This window comes from Sorghum bicolor, chromosome 8, assembly GCF_000003195.3.
Source record: "Sorghum bicolor cultivar BTx623 chromosome 8, Sorghum_bicolor_NCBIv3, whole genome shotgun sequence".
In the NCBI taxonomy this organism is placed as follows: domain Eukaryota; kingdom Viridiplantae; phylum Streptophyta; class Magnoliopsida; order Poales; family Poaceae; genus Sorghum; species Sorghum bicolor.
Window position 1 is genome coordinate 24,101,493 of NC_012877.2, and position 18,237 is coordinate 24,119,729.

Genomic DNA, 18,237 nt, shown 5'->3' on the forward strand with positions numbered 1-18,237 from the left:
CGCAGAAGATGAATTTGTCTAGCCACATATTTAGAAAAGTGGCATGTTCTCTTTGACCAACCGATAATGTTTTTTGATAGTTTTGAATGTACCCTAACCAACCGCCGATGTTGCGGGTTTCTACTTTGAATTCGGCTTTACGGCCGAATAGCTGGCCATCATCGGCAGTAGCGACGTCCAAACGAGTGAGCAAAACTACATCGTCAAGTGTAGGGGAGGCTGGGTTGTGGCCGAAAATAAAAGCATTGAAAGTATCTAACCAGAAGTATGAGGCAGCTATTAGCATTGATTCGTTTCTTTCCATATCCACAATGGACAGCCTGATGCACTGGTCTATCTTGCGTTCACCCCAAAATCCTTCATTTGATTTGCTAACCCTCAAAAACCAATCCTTCTATCCTTTAGTGGGGTTTGGCCAAGATCGGAAGGTGTCCTTCCACAGATCTAAAGAGAAGTTTTCAGCCCTAAAAGGAATCCTATTGGTTCCTGCATTGATCAAAGAGTAAAATACACTGGCGGCTCTTTAACTTGTCACCCTGTGCCACTTTGGTCCATGAACTTGCAAATCCAAAAAAGTGACCCCTGAACTTGTCCGCCTGTGCCACTTTGGTCCATGAACTTGCAAACGCAAAACAGTGGCCCCTGAACTTGTCAGCATGTGCCACTTTGGTCCATGCGTGTTAAGGCTCTTTCAACGCGTCAACAAATATTTGTTCATTTCATAACTAATTATTAGTGAAATGCTAAATTCATAAAATGTTTTGTGTGGCCTCTTCATGATGTACTCTGCCTAGGAAAAATATGAAACCTAGAAAACGAATAATTTTTGTTTGTTTTAAAATTATCTCTTTTAATTAATAAATGCAACAAATTGATATATTATTTGATATATTTAACGCTATAAATAAAAATATATTAATTTTGTAAATTAAAAAAGAAGTGCTGACATCATCGCTGATGTCAACACCATAAACGGTGCCATGCATGGCCTACCAGAGGCCAGCCACGTGGCAGAACAGCGCCATGCAGCCGGTATTATTTTCGTATTTGCATGTTCATGGACCAAGGTGGCACAGGTCGACAAGTTCAGGGGGTACTTTTTCGTGTTTGCAAGTTCATGGACCAAAGTGGCACACGCGGACAAGTTCAGGGGTCACTTTTTTGGGTTTGCAAGTTTATGGACGAAAGTAGCATAGGCTGACAACTTAAAGGGCCACCAGAGTATTTTACTCTTGATCAAATCAGTGGGATCTGGATCACCCAATGGACCGAGGCATTGGAGGTGGGGTTGTTCAGTAGGAATAACAATTTTCTCGCTCAACTCCTAAAATTCGAAGATTGAAAGAACAGAGAAAAAGAAAAGAAGGAGAGAAAGGTAAGTAAGTAGACTTGCAAAAATGTAAAGAATTGCAGTAAACGAGTGGGAATGAATTAACCGCAGGCACGATAAAGTTGACGGCCATTTCTTCCTGGAGAAGAAGAAATAGTCGAAGACTTGGAGATTCTTGGTAAACTTCTTGCTGCATGAGTTCTTGAGTTCTTCGTCAATGCCGCCGCCAGAAGATGAATGTGGGAATGGAGGATGGCAAGGTGGGGAAAGAGTGCTGGAAGGAAGTATTTATAGATTGGAATGAGCAGGGGTATTTTTGACTTATCTCTTTGCCGCATCCATGAGATTCGAGGATGTTCAGGTGGATATGGTAACTGTTTGCATGATAATCAAGGGATTATGCAGGTGATTTGACAGCAAGTAATCATGATTTTAGGAGATATTTCATTGTGCAAGATCTCTTGGTCGGCTCATCAGCAGCCAACTCTAACAGAACAGTTGCCGATGAGCGTGTGCTTACGAAATTTGGTTCGGGTGGTTGAGAGATTCGAGGTGTATGCTGGAGATCCGGGTTAAGGTTGTTTGGATTTGGTAATTAATTGCTGTCAGAAGGAAATAATTGTGAAAAGTCATCATTATCAGGAGAGAATTTCGGAGCATTGATGATTTTATACTCCGAAATAGGGGGGCATGTGTTGACACCGTGTTTTGACATGAATTAGGAAAGTTAATGAAGCTTGGATCGGCAGATGGTGAAGTAATGACTGGCCGATAAGGAAGTTGCCGATGCCGATGGAGGATGATATGCCGATGATGGTGTAGGAAGATATGGGAGTCGTCGAGAGGACAATGGTGGTGTGCCGATCACCCAAGATAGATAAATTGTTATTTTCCAAAATTGTTGGAGTTATTTTATGTACGAGTTCTGTTTGATTTGGAATTAGAATCCTAGTCGTATCTGGTTGTAACTCTTTAGGACAGAGTATAAACATAGGCCTAGTAGCGATGTAAGAGAACAATCAATCAATACTATACACAACTTTTACATTTACTTTTGCATCTACTTTTTCGACAACTTCGTCAACTCACATTTTTTTCTTTTGTTTATGAGTTCTTAAGAATTCTTCGAGACATACTCGATGAGTTCTCAAGTTCCGCGTCAATACCTCTTGGCCGTGGCATCCGAGCGTATTGCTATTGTCGGGACCTAGGTATTCGAGTTACCACCTTTGTCAGTTGTAAGGTCAAATCGGCTGGCACGCCTTAACGTTGAATCGGGTATTAGCCCTTTGTGTTTGTAGATCTACTTTTGCATCAACAAATTATCAATCTTAGCTATATCTATTAGTGTACTAGGTTGAGCGAGCAAAAAACTTTTCTCCCCTATGTTATTTAGCGCCCTCTTGGTCCGTTTCTGGTTCCGCCACTGCGTGTTGTCATGACGGTGGTTGCGGTTGTCATAGCACCGTTCTTCGTGGCGATCATTATTACGATATGACAAGTGGTCAGAGTAAGTAGGCCAAGCAACTTGGTCGATAGAGTAAGTAGGCTAAGCAACTTGGTCGATAGCCCGAGCAGGTCGGTGTCATCGATCTGCCTCCCTTTGTAGCAGGAAAGCGGGCGACGTGTTGTCGGCATGGTCGGAGACGTTGCTAGAGTGGTCGGAGCCAAAGCTAGTGTGTTGGAGCTGCGGCCAACATCGATGAAGTGATTGATGCAGATCAGATCTACGCCTCCTCCATGGTCGTGGTGGTGAAGCTGTTGAAGCTGGTGGTCCAGGTGATTTGGCCGATGGTGAACATGAAGCCATCTGCCATAGCCGCGATGTCGGAGATGATGGCCATCTGGATCGCCTGGGAAGCTGTACACACACCCCCTACTTGGCACACCATTGTCAACGAAAGATGGTCGAAAGTCTACCTAGGGGTGTGCCCAATGTAGTAGATTGTCGGCAGACAGGTGCACAAGCTACAAACTAGATGGTGACACAAGACACAGATAAGGATTTTATCTAGATTCGGCTGCTGTGAGGGCGTAATATCTACGTACTGCGTCTGATTGTATTGATATGAGGTGTAATGAATTGTGTTGACCTATCCACTAGGGGACCCCTGCCACTCCTTATATACTGTGAAGAAACAGAGTTACAAGTAAAATATCCTATTCGGTACAATATCTTCTTATAGCCTCGTGGTGTACGTCGACCAGTATCATGTGCCGCACGTCTTCATCTTGTGGGTTGGGCCACCTTTGATGGTGCGGCCCATGTTGAGCCATGAGGGTATAGGGGTTTATACCCCCATAGGCATTCTCTATCGGCTACCATACTCAGTTCATGCAACAACCAACGACTGAGCACCAGCAGGCTATGAAGAGGATTATCTGCAATGTTGCGGGGACTCTCAACCATGGTCTCTACTACCTTAGGTGTCCTATAGTAGCACACTTCGTTGGGTATAGCGACAGTGACCACATGGGTGACATCGACACTAGCAAGAGCACAAGCGAGATTCTCTTCTTCCTCAGCAAGTGCCTCATTAGCTGGCAGTCAGTAAAGCATAGGTGGTGGCCCTATTCAGCTGCGAGGCTGGGTACATAGTGGCTTCTACCGATTTGACTCAGACGCTCTGGCTCGCTCGACTGCTTGTGATCTCCTCAGCAGTGACACTGAAGTGGTGGAGCTTAGGGTGGCAGCAAGTCTGCTCTGGCCCTGTTTTACATGAATGGAGCAAGCACATTCGGGTAAAGTACCACTTCATCCGAGGCTATTTGGATGAAGGAAGCATCAAGGCGAGCGACATGAACACCAAGGATCAGCTTGCAGACCTGCTCACTAAGTCTCTTGGGAGGGTCAAGTTCCTTGAGCTCTACTCCAGGATCTGGGTGGTTCAACTTTCCCACAAGACGACGCACAAGACTTAGGGGGAGAATGATGGATAAGTCTTTGTATTGTGGTCTTTATGGGGCTACAGCACATGGTCCTTGTGACCCTGCTGCATGGTGGTCTTTGCTGCCACATCTAATATAGCATCTTAGACAGGACAACATCTTTAGGATTGTTGTCCCATCTAAGACAGCATCTTGGACAAGCTTTAGGACATCTTTAGGATACCATCTTAGGACAATAGTTAGACTAGGACAGCATCTTAGACTAGCATCTCGGACTAGCATCTCGGCATATGCTTGGCTGAATAGCAGCCTATAAATATGTATCCCGAACCCCTCAGGTTGGTATGGAATTGTGTGAGAAATAAACCAAAAAATTGTCCCAACTCCTAGTGTCGTCCTCTCTCTCAATGAGAATTAGAATTTTGCTACTACCTAGAGTAAGAATTTAGCGACTAACAACCCCGAATGCCAGTTTTGTCATGGGCATGACCCAGCCTGCCCCTGCCAAAACCCCCGCAATCTGTACTTCCTCCGCCAAATCCATCATGATCCTTCTTCCTCCACTCAATCCACCACGATCCTACTGGTCACCATCTCCTGCACCAAGATTATGACATCCCCGATCATGCTAGCCGGACCTTCTGCCACCGCCCCGAGGCTGCATCACAATCACGATTGTGGGAGTCGCTTCGGTCCTCATGGCCGTGACGAAGGGTTTGGTGGAGGGATTTGCCCACAGGTGGCCAACAAATCGACGGATACTAGTGGAAGGAAGGGGATTAGGGTTTGTGGATTTCCCAATCAAGCTAGGGAAAGGAATATGACCAGGAAGGGGGTGCCTCGACTCGAGGTCACCACCTCCCGTGCACTCACCGCCAAAGTTCTGCAATGGATGAACGCTGCGTGTCTCAACCTGTGGGCACAACCCAAGGATTCCATGAATGATTCGTACCTTTGGCGGTGGCTGGAACCACCGTGGTTGATGAGGTAGCCCAACATGCAGGTCATCAGCACTGCTATGGACATCCATCAGCACTAGAGCGGAGTTTGTTCCCCGCTTCGGGGAATCATCCGAAATCGAACCTTCATGAAGGTTCCAGTGGAAAGCATATGCGTGTTCTTAAGCTTAACTGAAGAATCAGTCACCAAATCAAAAGGAAACCTGGCCACCATAGCCCTCTGTTCAAGAATTTTGCATGAAGATCTACAGGAATCAAAAAAACGTCCCTCACCTATCTCCCTAATTCAGCTTTCAAAGGATTCCGATGTGAAACAAGTCTCGACTGTGAGGAGGTAACGCAAAGAACATACTTGGACAAGAGGGTGTAGAGGAGGCACCATGGGCATCCAAGGAAGGAGGAATCAAACTTGGAGTCGCTGGCGGTGCAGTCACCCCTTTTGTGCGAACCATAGGTCTGACAGTGTTGGCATCCCGCCACGCATCTCGCAGTTCGTCACGGTAGCGAAGCAACTCCTCCAATGACGGTTCCTCGGTTTTGAGTAGGGGAAGTCAGTGACTCAACCCCTCTACCAAGAGTCTTTGCTGGCAAGGAAGACGACACATGGTCACCTGCTGTTATGACGGGCAAAACATACTAGCAACGTAAGCCTAATAGTGGCTAGGAGAAGGCGGTGGAATTAGGGGGTTTAGTCCGTATACGCTGCTATTATTAATATTCTTAGGGGGTTTTCTTATAATTGCTATTATTAGAGACATATAAATATTTGTAAACTCTATGGGACAAATTAAGAAGAAACAAATTATTGTTTCTAGCTTCCTCAGGAAGTCGGGAGAAACCTTAGCTGTCGCCACAGCACCTGCATGAACAGTACCCGCGGGTACTGTAGCTCTGAGGGTAGACCCTACCCACCTACCTCTCTAGCGCCAGCTCATCCCCTCTCGCAGCGACGGCGCCGCCGCGTCATCTCCCTCGTTCGCTCAGACCTAGACAGCCTCCCACGCACACATACAACCTTCGTTCATCTTCCGGTAGGGCTAGGATTCCTACCAGCTTGGTATCAGGGACTTCTAGGACGATGATAACGCTGCCGCCGGCGTCCGGCACCCTGCCGCCACCGAGCTCCAGCGCCCCGCTGTCCGCTGCTCCTTCTAAAGTTGCAGAAACCTCCAGCAGCGCCCTTACCCTGGAGGGTTTGGCCGGGGTGGTCGACCAAGCCGGCCGCAACATGGCTCAGCTCGGCTGCACCGTGGACACCCTCAGTCGCAACATGGCAACCATGCAGCAGTCCCTGGCGAGCTTGCTGCCGCCGCTGCCCCCGCCCTCCTCGCGGCCAGCACCACCATCGCTCGCGCCGTCTACATCTACGCTGATCCCCTATTCCTTTAGGATGTCGGCCGATAGCTCAGGGAGCTCCTTGCACCAGATGTGGTGGCCGGCCTCCCCTTCGCCCATCGCGTCATGGGCGTTGATGGGTACGCCGCCGCCAATCTACATAGCAGCGACAACCGTCACGCCATCGGTGGGAACCGGGTCCAGCGGGCTCCAAGCCCCAGGCGTAGGTACCTTCTACGGTGGTTCCGGTGGGACGCTACTCTACGGCGGCGGCCCTACGTTCCTAGCAGCAGGGGCCGATGGCCACCCGCTAGGCGGTGCCTACGCTGGTGCCCCCGACCTCCCCGCGGGCACCCATGCTCTGCCGCGCTTCTACATGCTAGAGTTCACCACTTATGACGGTGCTGTCGACCCGCTCAACTGGCTCAACCAGTGCGAGCAGTTTTTTTGAGGGCAGCGCACCCTTGCCTCTAACCGTACATGGCTAGCCTCCTACCACCTCCGTGGCGTGGCACAAACATGGTATTATGCGCTGGAACAAGATGAGGGCATGCCTTCACCACCTCCGTCCAATGCTGGAACAAGATGAGGGCATGCCTTCATCTTCGCTTTGGGCCCCCAATGCAGGGCACTCGTTTGGCGAAACTCGCTCGGCATCCCTTCACCACCTCCGTCCAGGACTACTCGGAGCGCTACAATGTTGTCCTCTGCCATGAGCGTGACCCCAACGCCCGTCAGAAGGCTCAGCTGTACATGGGCGGTCTTCCTGAGCATATCAGGGTCAACGTGGAGATGCACCCCCACCGGACCTCCAAACTGTGATGTACTACGCTTGGGCCTATGAGCAGCACACGGCAACCTTCCTCCCTGCTCTACAGTAGCTGCAGCTGCTGCAGCAGCGGGGTAGCCGTGGCCCTCGACCTATGGCACCGGCACCTCCTGCGGCTACCCCATTCTAGCCGGCCGCCGCTGCTGTTCCCGGGATGCCACGCATCTTCCGGCGTCTCATGCCGACCGAGCAGATGGAACGACGTCGACAAGGCCTCTACCTCAACTGTGATGAGTCGTATGCTCGCGGTCATATCTGCAAGCGCCTCTTCTACCTCGAGACCGTTGATGAGCCAGGGGACGCGGTTGGGGAGGAGGGCGACCCGACCGACCACCTGACGGAGTAGGACGACCCTGGGGCCCCCGCCGCCACCTCCCTGGTGGTGTCTCTCCACGCGATGGCTGGCATCCGACCACTGAACGCCATGTTGGTATCGGTGACTTGCAAGGTGGGACACTTCCTGGCCCTCCTCGACACCGGCTCTATGCATAACTTCGTCCAGGGAGATGCCATGCGCCGTCTCTGTCTCTCTCCCTCTAGGGGCGAGCATCTTTGGGTTACCATCGCCAACAGTGATCGATTGACTTGCGAGGGGATTGTGCACAATGTCTCCATCCGCATTGGGGATGACGATTTCGCTATCACGTTTGTCAGCCTCAATTTGGGGGCCCTCGACTTCATCATCGGCTTTAACTTCCTCCGGACGATGGGGCTGATCCTTTGGGATTGCACAGCGCTTACCCTGGCGTTCTAGCGCGATGGACGCCGGGTCACATGGCAGGACGTGGTGGGGCCACCAGCGCCGGCCCAATAGTAGCAGACCACAGTCGCCACTGCTTCTAGGCTCCCATTGCTGGACAGCCTCCTCCAGCAGCACCACGCCATCTTCGACGAGCCGACGGGGCTCCCACTGGCGCGGTCGTGCAACCATCGCATCCACCTGCTGCCAAGCACGGCTCGGTGGCGGTGCGGCCGTACCACTATCCTTAGCTTCAGAAGGATGAGTTGGAGCGGTAGAGCACTGAGATGCTCGCCTAGGGCATCATCCGCCCTAGCATGTCCCTGTTCTCCACTCTGGTCCTCCTTGTTCGCAAGGCGGACAAGTCCTGAGGTTCTGCATCAACTTTCGCACCCTCAACGCGAAAACCTCCAAGGACAAGTTTCTCATCCCCATGGTGCATGAGCTTCTGGACGAGCTTCACAGCGCCCGCTTCTTCACAAAGCTAGACTTGCGCTCTGGCTACCATCAGGTGCGGATGCGTCCTGATGACATCGGCAAGATGGCTTTTCACACACATCAGGGGCATGGTGATGCCATTTAGCCTCTCCAATGCCCCGGCTACCTTCCAGGCGTTGATGAATAATGTCCTCAGGCCGTTCCTTCGAAGGTTTGTGTTGGTGTTTTTCGATGATATACTGATCCACAGCTCCTTGTGGGTGGAGCACCTGTAGCACGTCGGCCTTTTCCTCACTGCCCTCCGCGCCCACTGTCTCCACCTCAAGCGTTCCAAGTGTTCATTTAGGGCCGCGTCCGTGGCCTACCTCGGGCACGTCATCTTTGCAGAGGGTGTCGCTATGGATGCCGACAAGATCGCGGCGGTGGTTGTGTGGCCAGGTCCGCATTCTACTCGGGCCCTGCGGGGCTTCCTCGGGCTCGCCAGCTATTATCGGAAGTTCGTTCAGGGCTTCGGCGTCATTGTAGCGCCACTAACGTGTCTCTTGCGCAGAGACGCGTTCGCTCGGGACGACGACACCGAGGCGGCCTTCCGGGCGCTGAAGGCCGCCCTCACCACGGGTCCTGTCCTCTAGATGCCAAACTTCGACAAGGTCTTCATCGTCGACAGTGACACGTCGGGTGTGAGGTTCAGCGCCATTCTTCATCAAGGCGCGGGACCCGTCGCTTTCTTCAACAGGCTATTCGCCGCTCATCATCTCAGGCTTGCTGCCTACGAGCGGGAGCTTATCTAGTTGGTGCAGGCTGTGCGGCATTAGAGGCCCTACCTTTGGGGGCACCACTTTGTGGTGCGCACGGACCACTACAGCCTCATGTACATGTTGGACCAGTGCCTTTCGATGGTACCACAGCACCAGTGGGTCAGCAAGCTATTTGGCTTCAACTTCGCCGTCAAATTTTGTCTGGGATACCTTAACACCGTGCCGGACGCCTTGTCTCACCGCGACGTTGACTCAGCCGTGGAGGCGGACTCTACGGAGGCCACGGTGGCTGCTCTCTCTAGGTTGACGTTCACCTACTTCGACCTCATCCGCCATGCCTCGACCACGGCTCCGGATGCTGTCTAGCTACGTGCCCATTTGCGTGCAGACGAGCTGGCCACCTCTTGGCGCGAGGACGGTGACTTGCTGCTGCACGGCTCCCGCGTGTTCATCCTCGACGTTGTTGAACTCCGGCACTAGGCTATTCAGCTAGCCCATGGTGTCGGGCACGAGGGCATTCAGAAGACCTTGCACCTCTCCACGCAGATTTTTTTCATTCCAGGTGATCGGCCTTGGTGCAGGATTGGGTGCCCACTTGTGTGACGTGCTAGCGTAACAAGACGGAGACCCTGAAGGATTATGAGGACGCTACGCTAGCTACGAAACAAAAATTTCGACCTCATAAACAATGATCAACTGCAAGTTATAGATCATGGGATTACCACTAGACGCGCAGATGCAGCGGAAGCGACTTGGTGTAATTGTGCACGTAGTAGCAGTGTCGTGCAGTTGCGTGGTCATCCACCACACCAATCCCTCTCCCGCGGTTCGTCCTTGTGCTCAAGATGCAGCACCTCCAAGGTATCCCACACGAGAGGGGAAGAAGCATTGGGCCTCTGGACTGCTAGGTCCACGAGGAGCAAAAGGCGCGAGTGTGGGTGAGCAGCGGCGGCTGCCTAATTGTGCACGTAGTAGCAGTGTCGTGCAGTTGCGTGGTCATCCACCACACCAATCCCTCTCCGGCGGTTCGTCCTTGTGCTCAAGATGCAGCACCTCCAAGGTATCCCACACGAGAGGGGAAGAAGCATTGGGCCTCTGGACTGCTAGGTCCACGAGGAGCAAAAGGCGCGAGTGTGGGTGAGCAGCGGCGGCTGCCTAATGGTGTGGGATTAACCCTAGCCACACCCCCTCCCTCTCTTATATAGGCGTCCTCCAATTAGCCCCGAGTCAGGGCCCAATTAGAAACCCTAAGCCTTGTCTAATTCGGGTCCAACCCGAATTAGGTTTCTAGCCCCTTAAGCGTGTGACCCTATGGGTTCACGTGCATATAGACATGGGCTGAGTACTCCTACTCGCCCAATAGTTGACAGCGGCCTCTAGCAAGGCGTGACAACTCCTATACGTATGCAAAGATCATATTTGACGAACCACTACATACATATACATGTTATTCCCTTGCCACACAATATTTGGTCCAACTCGTGGGTTAACACTTAACCAAAGCACGACCATGCATTTGTTGATCCAATCACTTGAGTGATCTAGAGGTACCTCCCTCACATAGAGAGGGGAAAGTTCTATCTTGATCATCTATGTCTCACAGCATGTTCCCCGACAAACCTGGAGACCACCTTTATAACTACCCTGTAACAGAGTAGCGTTTAATAGTCCTAAGTAGGTCGTTTCACATCTTGAAAACATACGACAATCTCAGGTCTAAGGACATAACGTACATGATGTATAAAGAGATTATAAGAATGTCTCATGTTGGGTCAGTCCAGCCCCATGTCATACATGTGCCCACATTATTAGTTTGACATCTCTATGTCTATGACTTGTGAAACAAGGTCATCAACTAATACATGTGCTAATCTAATGTTCATGTGTATCCTCACACAAACTCTGATCAGGGACAACTTTAGAATAACCATACAAGTAAAAGAGTTTCACAAACAATTCATATAATTGTTAATCAATACAAGTTTGTCTATAATAGATATTCACTGAACTCATAATATATGTCATGGATACAAGTGTAATATCATCATCTCTATGATTACCTCTAGGGCATATTTCCAACAGTCTCCTACTTGGACTAGAGTTAATCTCTAAGATATCTAATACCCATAGACCTCAAGTGTGCCCATGCTTAGGCTGTGGAAGAGCCTTTGTCAAAGGATTTGCAATATTCAAATCCGTATGTATCTTGCACATCTTAATTTCACCTCGCCTAATGAACTCTCAAATGAGGTGAAACTTTCGCAACACATGTTTGTTCTTCTTGTGATTCCTAGGCTCCTTAGCCTGTGCAATCGCCCCATTGTTGTCACAATGTAGATTCAATGGCCTCGATGCATTCGGAAACACACCAAGCTCAATGAGGAACCTCCTCACCCAAACACCTTCCTTTGCAGTTTCAGAAGCTGCGATGTACTCGGCCTCTGTTGTAGAATCGGAACTTTTCCAGCTTATTGCACCACCATTTATCGTGAACACAAAACCTGATTGATATTGTGAATCATCGGTGTCAGTTTCGAAGCTAGCATCGGTGTAACCATTCACAACAAGCTCCTCCTCACCTCCATAGATTAGGAACACATCTTTAGTCCTTCTCAAGTACTTAAGAATGGTTTTAACAAGTGTCCAGTGACTTTCACCTGGATTATTCTGGTACCTGCTCGCAACAATTAGAGCATATGAGACATTTGGGCGAGTACATATCATGGCATACACGATGGAACCAATTGCCGAAGCATATGGAACCTTACTCATGTGTTTGCGCTCTTCATCTGATGAAGGACACTGCTTATTGCTAAAACGCATACCATGTGACATAGGCAAGAACCCTCTTTTAGATTGTTCCATGTTGAACCGTTTCAACACCTTGTCTATATATGTATCTTGGCTTAATCCTATTACCCTTTTGGACCTATCTCTATAGATCTTAATGCCCAAAATGTATGCTGCTTCTCCAAAATCCTTCATAGAAAAACTATTATCCAGTGATGTCTTTACTGATTGCAACATTGGAATATCATTTCCAATCAATAATATGTCATCCACAGATAATATTAGAAATACAACAGCACTCCCACTTTCCTTCTTGTAAACACAAGGTTCTTCTTCATTCTGACGAAAGCCAAAACATTTGACCACTTCATCAAAACGAATATTCCAACTCCGAGATGCTTGCTTTAACTCATAAATGGATTTCTTAAGCTTGCATATTTTTCAACATTATTAGGATCAACAAAACCTTCCGGCTATATCATATACACGTCCTCTTCCAAATGTCCATTTAGAAAGGTTGTTTTAACATCCATCTGTCATATCTCATAATCAAAATATGCAGCAATTGCTAGAATGATCCGGATAGATTTAAGCATCGCTACTGGCGAGAAAGTCTCGTCATAGTCAATTCCTTGAACTTGCCTAAAACCCTTTGCGACAAGTCGAGCTTTATAGACATGAACATTTCCATCCATATCCTTTTTCTTTTTATAGATCAATTTGCACTCTATGGATCTAACCCCATCAGGCGGATCAACCAAGTTCCAAACTTGATTGTCTCCCATGGAATCTATCTCGGATCTCATGGCACTTTGCCATTTCTCGAAATCTGGGTCCATCATTGCTTCTGCATAATTTGTAGGTTCGTCATCGTCTAACAATAACAATTCCCCCCGCAATTCGTGAAGTCTTGCTGATCTTCATGGTTGTGGTGGTGTTTCTATTACCACGGGCATCTCAACTTGTTCTGCTACGTTAGCATCGCTCGTAGAATCGTTCCCAACTGGTTCATCTTGAACTTCTTCAAGATAAACCTTCTGTCCATTTTTCTCTCTTTTGAGAAACTCTTAGTCTAAGAAAACACCGTTTCGAGTATGAAACAATTTTCCCTCTATCCGATTATAGACATAATACCCTAAAGTTTCCTTTGGGTATCCCACGAATAAGCACTTGTCTGATTTGGATGTTAGTTTATCTGATATAAGTCGTTTGACATAAACTTCACAACCCCAAATTTTCAGAAAAGACAAACTGGGACACTTACTAGTCCACATCTCATATGGTGTCTTAACTACAGACTTAGATGGTACCCTGTTTAAAGTGAAAGTGGTTGTTTCTAGAGTGTATCCCCAAAATGATAAAGGTAGGTCCGACTGGCTCATCATAAATCGAACTATGTCCAACAAAGTTCGATTACGTCGCTCGGACATGCCGTTCCTCTGAGGCGTTCTAGGTAGTGTAAGTTGTGGAACAATTCCACAACTCTTTAGATGATTGCTAAATTCGTGACACAAATATTCGCCTCCACGATCAAATCGCAAAGCCTTAATTTTCTTGCCACGTTGATTCTCCACTTCATTCTGAAATTTTTTGAACTTTTCAAATGTTTCAGACTTATGTTTCATTAAGTAGACATATCCATATCTACTAAAATCATCAGTGAAAGTTATGAAGTATTGGAATCCGCCTCTAGCTGTCGGGCTCATTGGTCCACATACATCAGTATGTACAAGTTCCAATAAGTCAGATGCTCTCTCAGGAAAACCTGTGAAAGGTGCCTTGGTCATCTTTCCTAGTAAGCAAGACTCACATGTCTCGTATGATTCAAAATGAAACGAAGTTAAAAGCCCATCATCATGGAGCCTCTTCATGTGATTCTCACTTATATGACCCAAACGATAATGCCACAAATAAGTAGGACTTAACTCATTAAGACGAGGCCTTTTAGCACTAACATTACAGATAGGTGCATTATCAAGATTTAAAATAAATAACCCATTCACAATGGATGCATAAGCCACAAATATGCCATTCTTATAGATCACACAACCATTGTCTTTGCTCGCAAATGAATAACCATCCTTCATCAAACATGAAGGAGACACAATGTTTCAACTTAAACTAGGAACAAAATAACAATTATTCAATTCCAAAATAAATCCCGATGGTAGATGAAGTTGCATCATCCCGACGTTCAACGTAGCAACTCTTGCATTATTGCCCATGCGGAAATCAACTTCTCCCTTCTCAACGCTTCTACATCTTATCATTCCCTGCATCGTATTGCAAATATGAGCAACCGATCCAGTATCAAATACCCAAGAATTAATATAAGAGTTAGCGAGGAAAATCTGTAACATAAACAACAAGTGTATGAGCAGCGGAAGTACCTTTACCACCGCCATCCTTCTTCAAGGACGCCAAGTACAACTTGCAGTTTCTCTTCCAGTGACCTTTCCCCTTACAGTAAAAGCACTGAGCATCAGCATCTGGGCCAGCCTTAGGTGCAGGTGGGTTTGGCTTATGGATCTCATCCTTAGGCTTGCCTTTTTCTTCTTCCAAGTGTTGCCCTTCTTTCTCTTAAAGTTAGGCTTGTTTTGGACAGCCAACACTTCGCTACTGCCTGCACTCTTCTTGATGTCAGCCTCTGCTGTTTTCAGTATGCCACACAACTCATTCAAGCCCTTCTCCGCCCCATGCATATGGTAGTTCGAGATGAAGTTTCCATAACTGGGCAAAAGAGACGAGAGAATGAAATCAGTAGCCAACTCTTGGCCAATTGGGAAGCCTAGCTTCTCCAACCTCCGAGTGTAACCAACCATCTTGATTACATGTGGGCCAACTGTTGTGCCCTCTGCTAGCTTGCAATCAACAAAAGCTTTTGAGACTTGGAACCTTTCAATTCTAGCCTCAACCTGGAACATATCATTAAGCGCTATGCTAATATCATACGCTGCATGATTATTTTCGAACTGCATCTGTAGCTCAGGTTCCATACAAGCAAGCATGAGGCAACTCACTTCAAGATCAGCATCACGTGCTTTCTTGTAAGTGTTCTTCTCTGCAGTAGATGCATTATCCTTAGGTGCTTCTGGTAATGGGGTGTCCAGAATCTCTTCCTTTTTCTAGCCCTAAGAACAATTCTCAGGTTGCAGATCCAATCCGCATAGTTTGTTCCATTCAACTTATCTTTCTCAAGAATTGAGCGCAAAGTAAATGTCTAATTGGTGGGCGCCATTAATCTACAACAAAAGTAATGCAAAATACTAAGACAACGTATCCAAGACAGAGTAAATAATGTTAAATAAAATCTACTCCCACTAAAATCAATATCCCTCAATTGATACTTAGTGATTCAAGACCCACAACTAACAAGTATACTAGTGAGCTTTAGCATCACCTCTAGTAGACATGGTAGATCGGTAAGCAACTCCTTGCTAATCATATCACATATGACTCTTGTTGTTGGGATGGCATCTCTATGCTTGTGTTACCCAACTACTTATGCTCCAAGGTTCCTAACTGTTAGGATGGCCTTGTTCAAGAAACCAACCCTTCTGCAGTAAGTATCCGATACGAACCTACCTAGTCAAGGAAAACCAGTAGCACCCTAATTTCATAGACCTACCACCGATTGTACAAGACGCATGACAGTGCAAGGTTTGGAGGAGCATGTAACTTAAACATTGCTGAGGGATCGTTCTACTTCACTACCGCGCGCATGTAGACAAGACATCATCGCATATGAAAGTAGAACATAGTAAAAACGGCATTAACACAGATATGACTTGGTATAGCCCATTATCACTTTGGGGATCTCCATATCCATCTATCTGTTCATCATAGCGATCTCCATCTCCATGATCCATGTACGCCATCCTCCAGTAACGATTCCACCAAGACTAGCTATCACTAACGCAAGGCAGTGAATTAAAATTACATAGTTGTGGGTAGGATCATCACAAATTGGCACGCAGGCCATTACATCAGGTGGACAATATCTATGTGGCTCCAGCCATATTGTCATTATCATGACGTGCAAGCCATGAATTTATTACGTACATGCATCACATACACATAAGGGCTATATCAGTCATGAATCCCTGCAAAACAGAGTTAACCGATTCGGACATCTAAACTTGCAGGGCCAAAAACTATATTTTCCTGGCCTTTTTTCACCGTGGAGAATCAGATGTAAATTTTTTATCTACGGTTTTTGTTTATAGATCGTCTCAATCCGAGTTACGGATCAAAAGTTACGGTTGTTTTACCGAACAACACTTTGCCCGGCAATCCGCCGCCCAGTAGTAGATCCCATCTACTACAGCCGCGCATCACATGCGTCCGGCACTTGACCTAGGATTCAATTAGATCAATCTGATTGATCTCTATCTCACCATGACTGGGTTTACATGTATCACTTAACTCGGATGGCGAAATTCCGACGTATAGCAAAACCATGAACCAAGATCATGAGACTCATCTAAAACTGCACATATCTCTATATGTACCCAATCGAATCTATAACAACGCAGTAATGGCTTTGATACCACTAAAGGATTATGGGGACGCTACGCTAGCTAGGAAACAAAAATTTCGACCTCATAAATAAGGATCAACTGTAAGTTATAGATCACGGGATTACCACTAGACGCGCAGATGCAGCGGAAGCGACTTGGTGAAATTGTGCGCATAGTAGCAGTGTCGTGCAGTTGCGTGGCCATCCACCACACCAATCCCTCTCCCGCGGTTCGTCCTTGTGCTCCAGATGCAGCACCTCCGAGGTATCCCACACGAGCGGGGAAGAAGCATTGGGCCTCCGGACTGCTAGCTCCACGAGGAGCAAAAGGAGCGAGCGTGGGTGAGCGGCGGCGGCTCCCTGATGGCGTGGGATTCACCCTGGTCGCGCCCCCTCCCTCTCTTATATAGGTGTCCTCCAATTAGCTCTGAGTCGGGGGCCCAATTAGAAACCCTAAGCCTTGTCTAATTCGGGTCCAACCCGAATTAGGTTTCCAGCCCCTTAAGCGTGCGACCCTATGGGTTCACGTGCATATAGACATGGGCTAAGTACTCCTACTCGCCCAATAGTTGACAGCGGCCTCTAGCAAGGCGTGACAACTCCTATACGTATGCAAAGATCATATCTGACGAACCACTACATACATATACATGTTATTCCCTTGCCACACGATATTTGGTCCAACTCATGGGATAACACTTAACCCAGGCACGGCCATGCATTTGTTGATCCAATCACTTGAGTGATCCAGTGACATCTCTCTCACATAGAGAGGGGCAAGTTTCCTCTTGATCATCTATGTCTCACAGCATATTCCCCGACAAACCCGAAGACCATCTTTATAACTACCCTGTAACGGAGTAGCGTTTAATAGTCCCTAAATAGGTCGTTTCACATCTTGAGAACATACGACAATCTCATGTCTAAGGACATAACGTACATGATGTATAAAGAGATTATAAGAACATCTCATGTTGGGTCAGTCCAGCCCCATGTCATACTAGTTTGACATCTCTATGTCTATGACTTGTGAAACAAGGTCATCAACTAATACATGTGCCAATCTAATGTTCATGTGTATCTTCACACGAACTCTGATCTGGGACAACTTTAGAATAACCATACAAGTAAAAGAGTTTCACAAACAATTCACATAATTGTTAATCAATACAAGTTTGTCTATAATATATATTCACTGAACTCATAATATATGTCATGAATACAAGCGTAATATCATCATCTCTATGATTACCTCTAGGGCATATTTCCAACAGACCCTTTAGCCGGCGGGTCTCCTGCAGCCCCTTGAGGTGTCGTCCCATGTGTGGGCGGACATCTCCATGGATTTCATCGAGGGGCTGCCCAAGGTTGGTGGCAAGTCCGTCATCCTCACCGTCGTAGATCGCTTCTCCAAGTACGCGCATTTTATCGCATTTGGCCACCCCTACACTGTGGCGTCGGTTGCTCGTGCCTTCTTCGACGGCGTCGTTCGGTTGCATGGGTTTCCTCTGTCCATTGTCAGTGACAGGGACCCGTGTTTACCGGTCACGTGTGGCACGACCTCTTCCAGCGGGCGGGCATGACTCTTTATATGAGCACGGCCTTCCACCCTCAGACTGATGGTCAGTCTGAGGTTGTCAACAAGGTGATA

General features: G+C 47.6%; 2 protein-coding genes across 2 annotated transcripts; both read left to right on the top strand.

Moving 5' to 3' along the window:
- Positions 6,257–6,964, top strand: LOC110437547 (SH3 and multiple ankyrin repeat domains protein 1-like). Its single transcript, XM_021466018.1, has one exon. It carries the CDS (start codon positions 6,257–6,259, stop codon positions 6,962–6,964), a length of 708 nt encoding a protein of 235 aa, XP_021321693.1.
- LOC110437548 (uncharacterized mitochondrial protein AtMg00860-like) lies at positions 8,515–9,151 on the top strand. The gene is made up of 2 exons (XM_021466019.1): positions 8,515–8,592; positions 8,795–9,151. Exons 1-2 carry the CDS (start codon positions 8,515–8,517, stop codon positions 9,149–9,151), a joined length of 435 nt encoding a protein of 144 aa, XP_021321694.1.

What these genes read in the sequence shown, in the direction of transcription:
- LOC110437547 (XM_021466018.1), top strand. Translation starts at nt 6,257, where the DNA reads ATGATAACGCTGCCGCCGGCGTCCGGCACCCTGCCGCCACCGAGCTCC.
- LOC110437548 (XM_021466019.1), top strand. Translation starts at nt 8,515, where the DNA reads ATGGTGCATGAGCTTCTGGACGAGCTTCACAGCGCCCGCTTCTTCACA. An exon ending in TGCGCTCTGGCTACCATCAG is followed by an intron (nt 8,593 to 8,794) that starts GTGCGGATGCGT and finishes GAGCACCTGTAG; the next exon opens with CACGTCGGCCTTTTCCTCAC.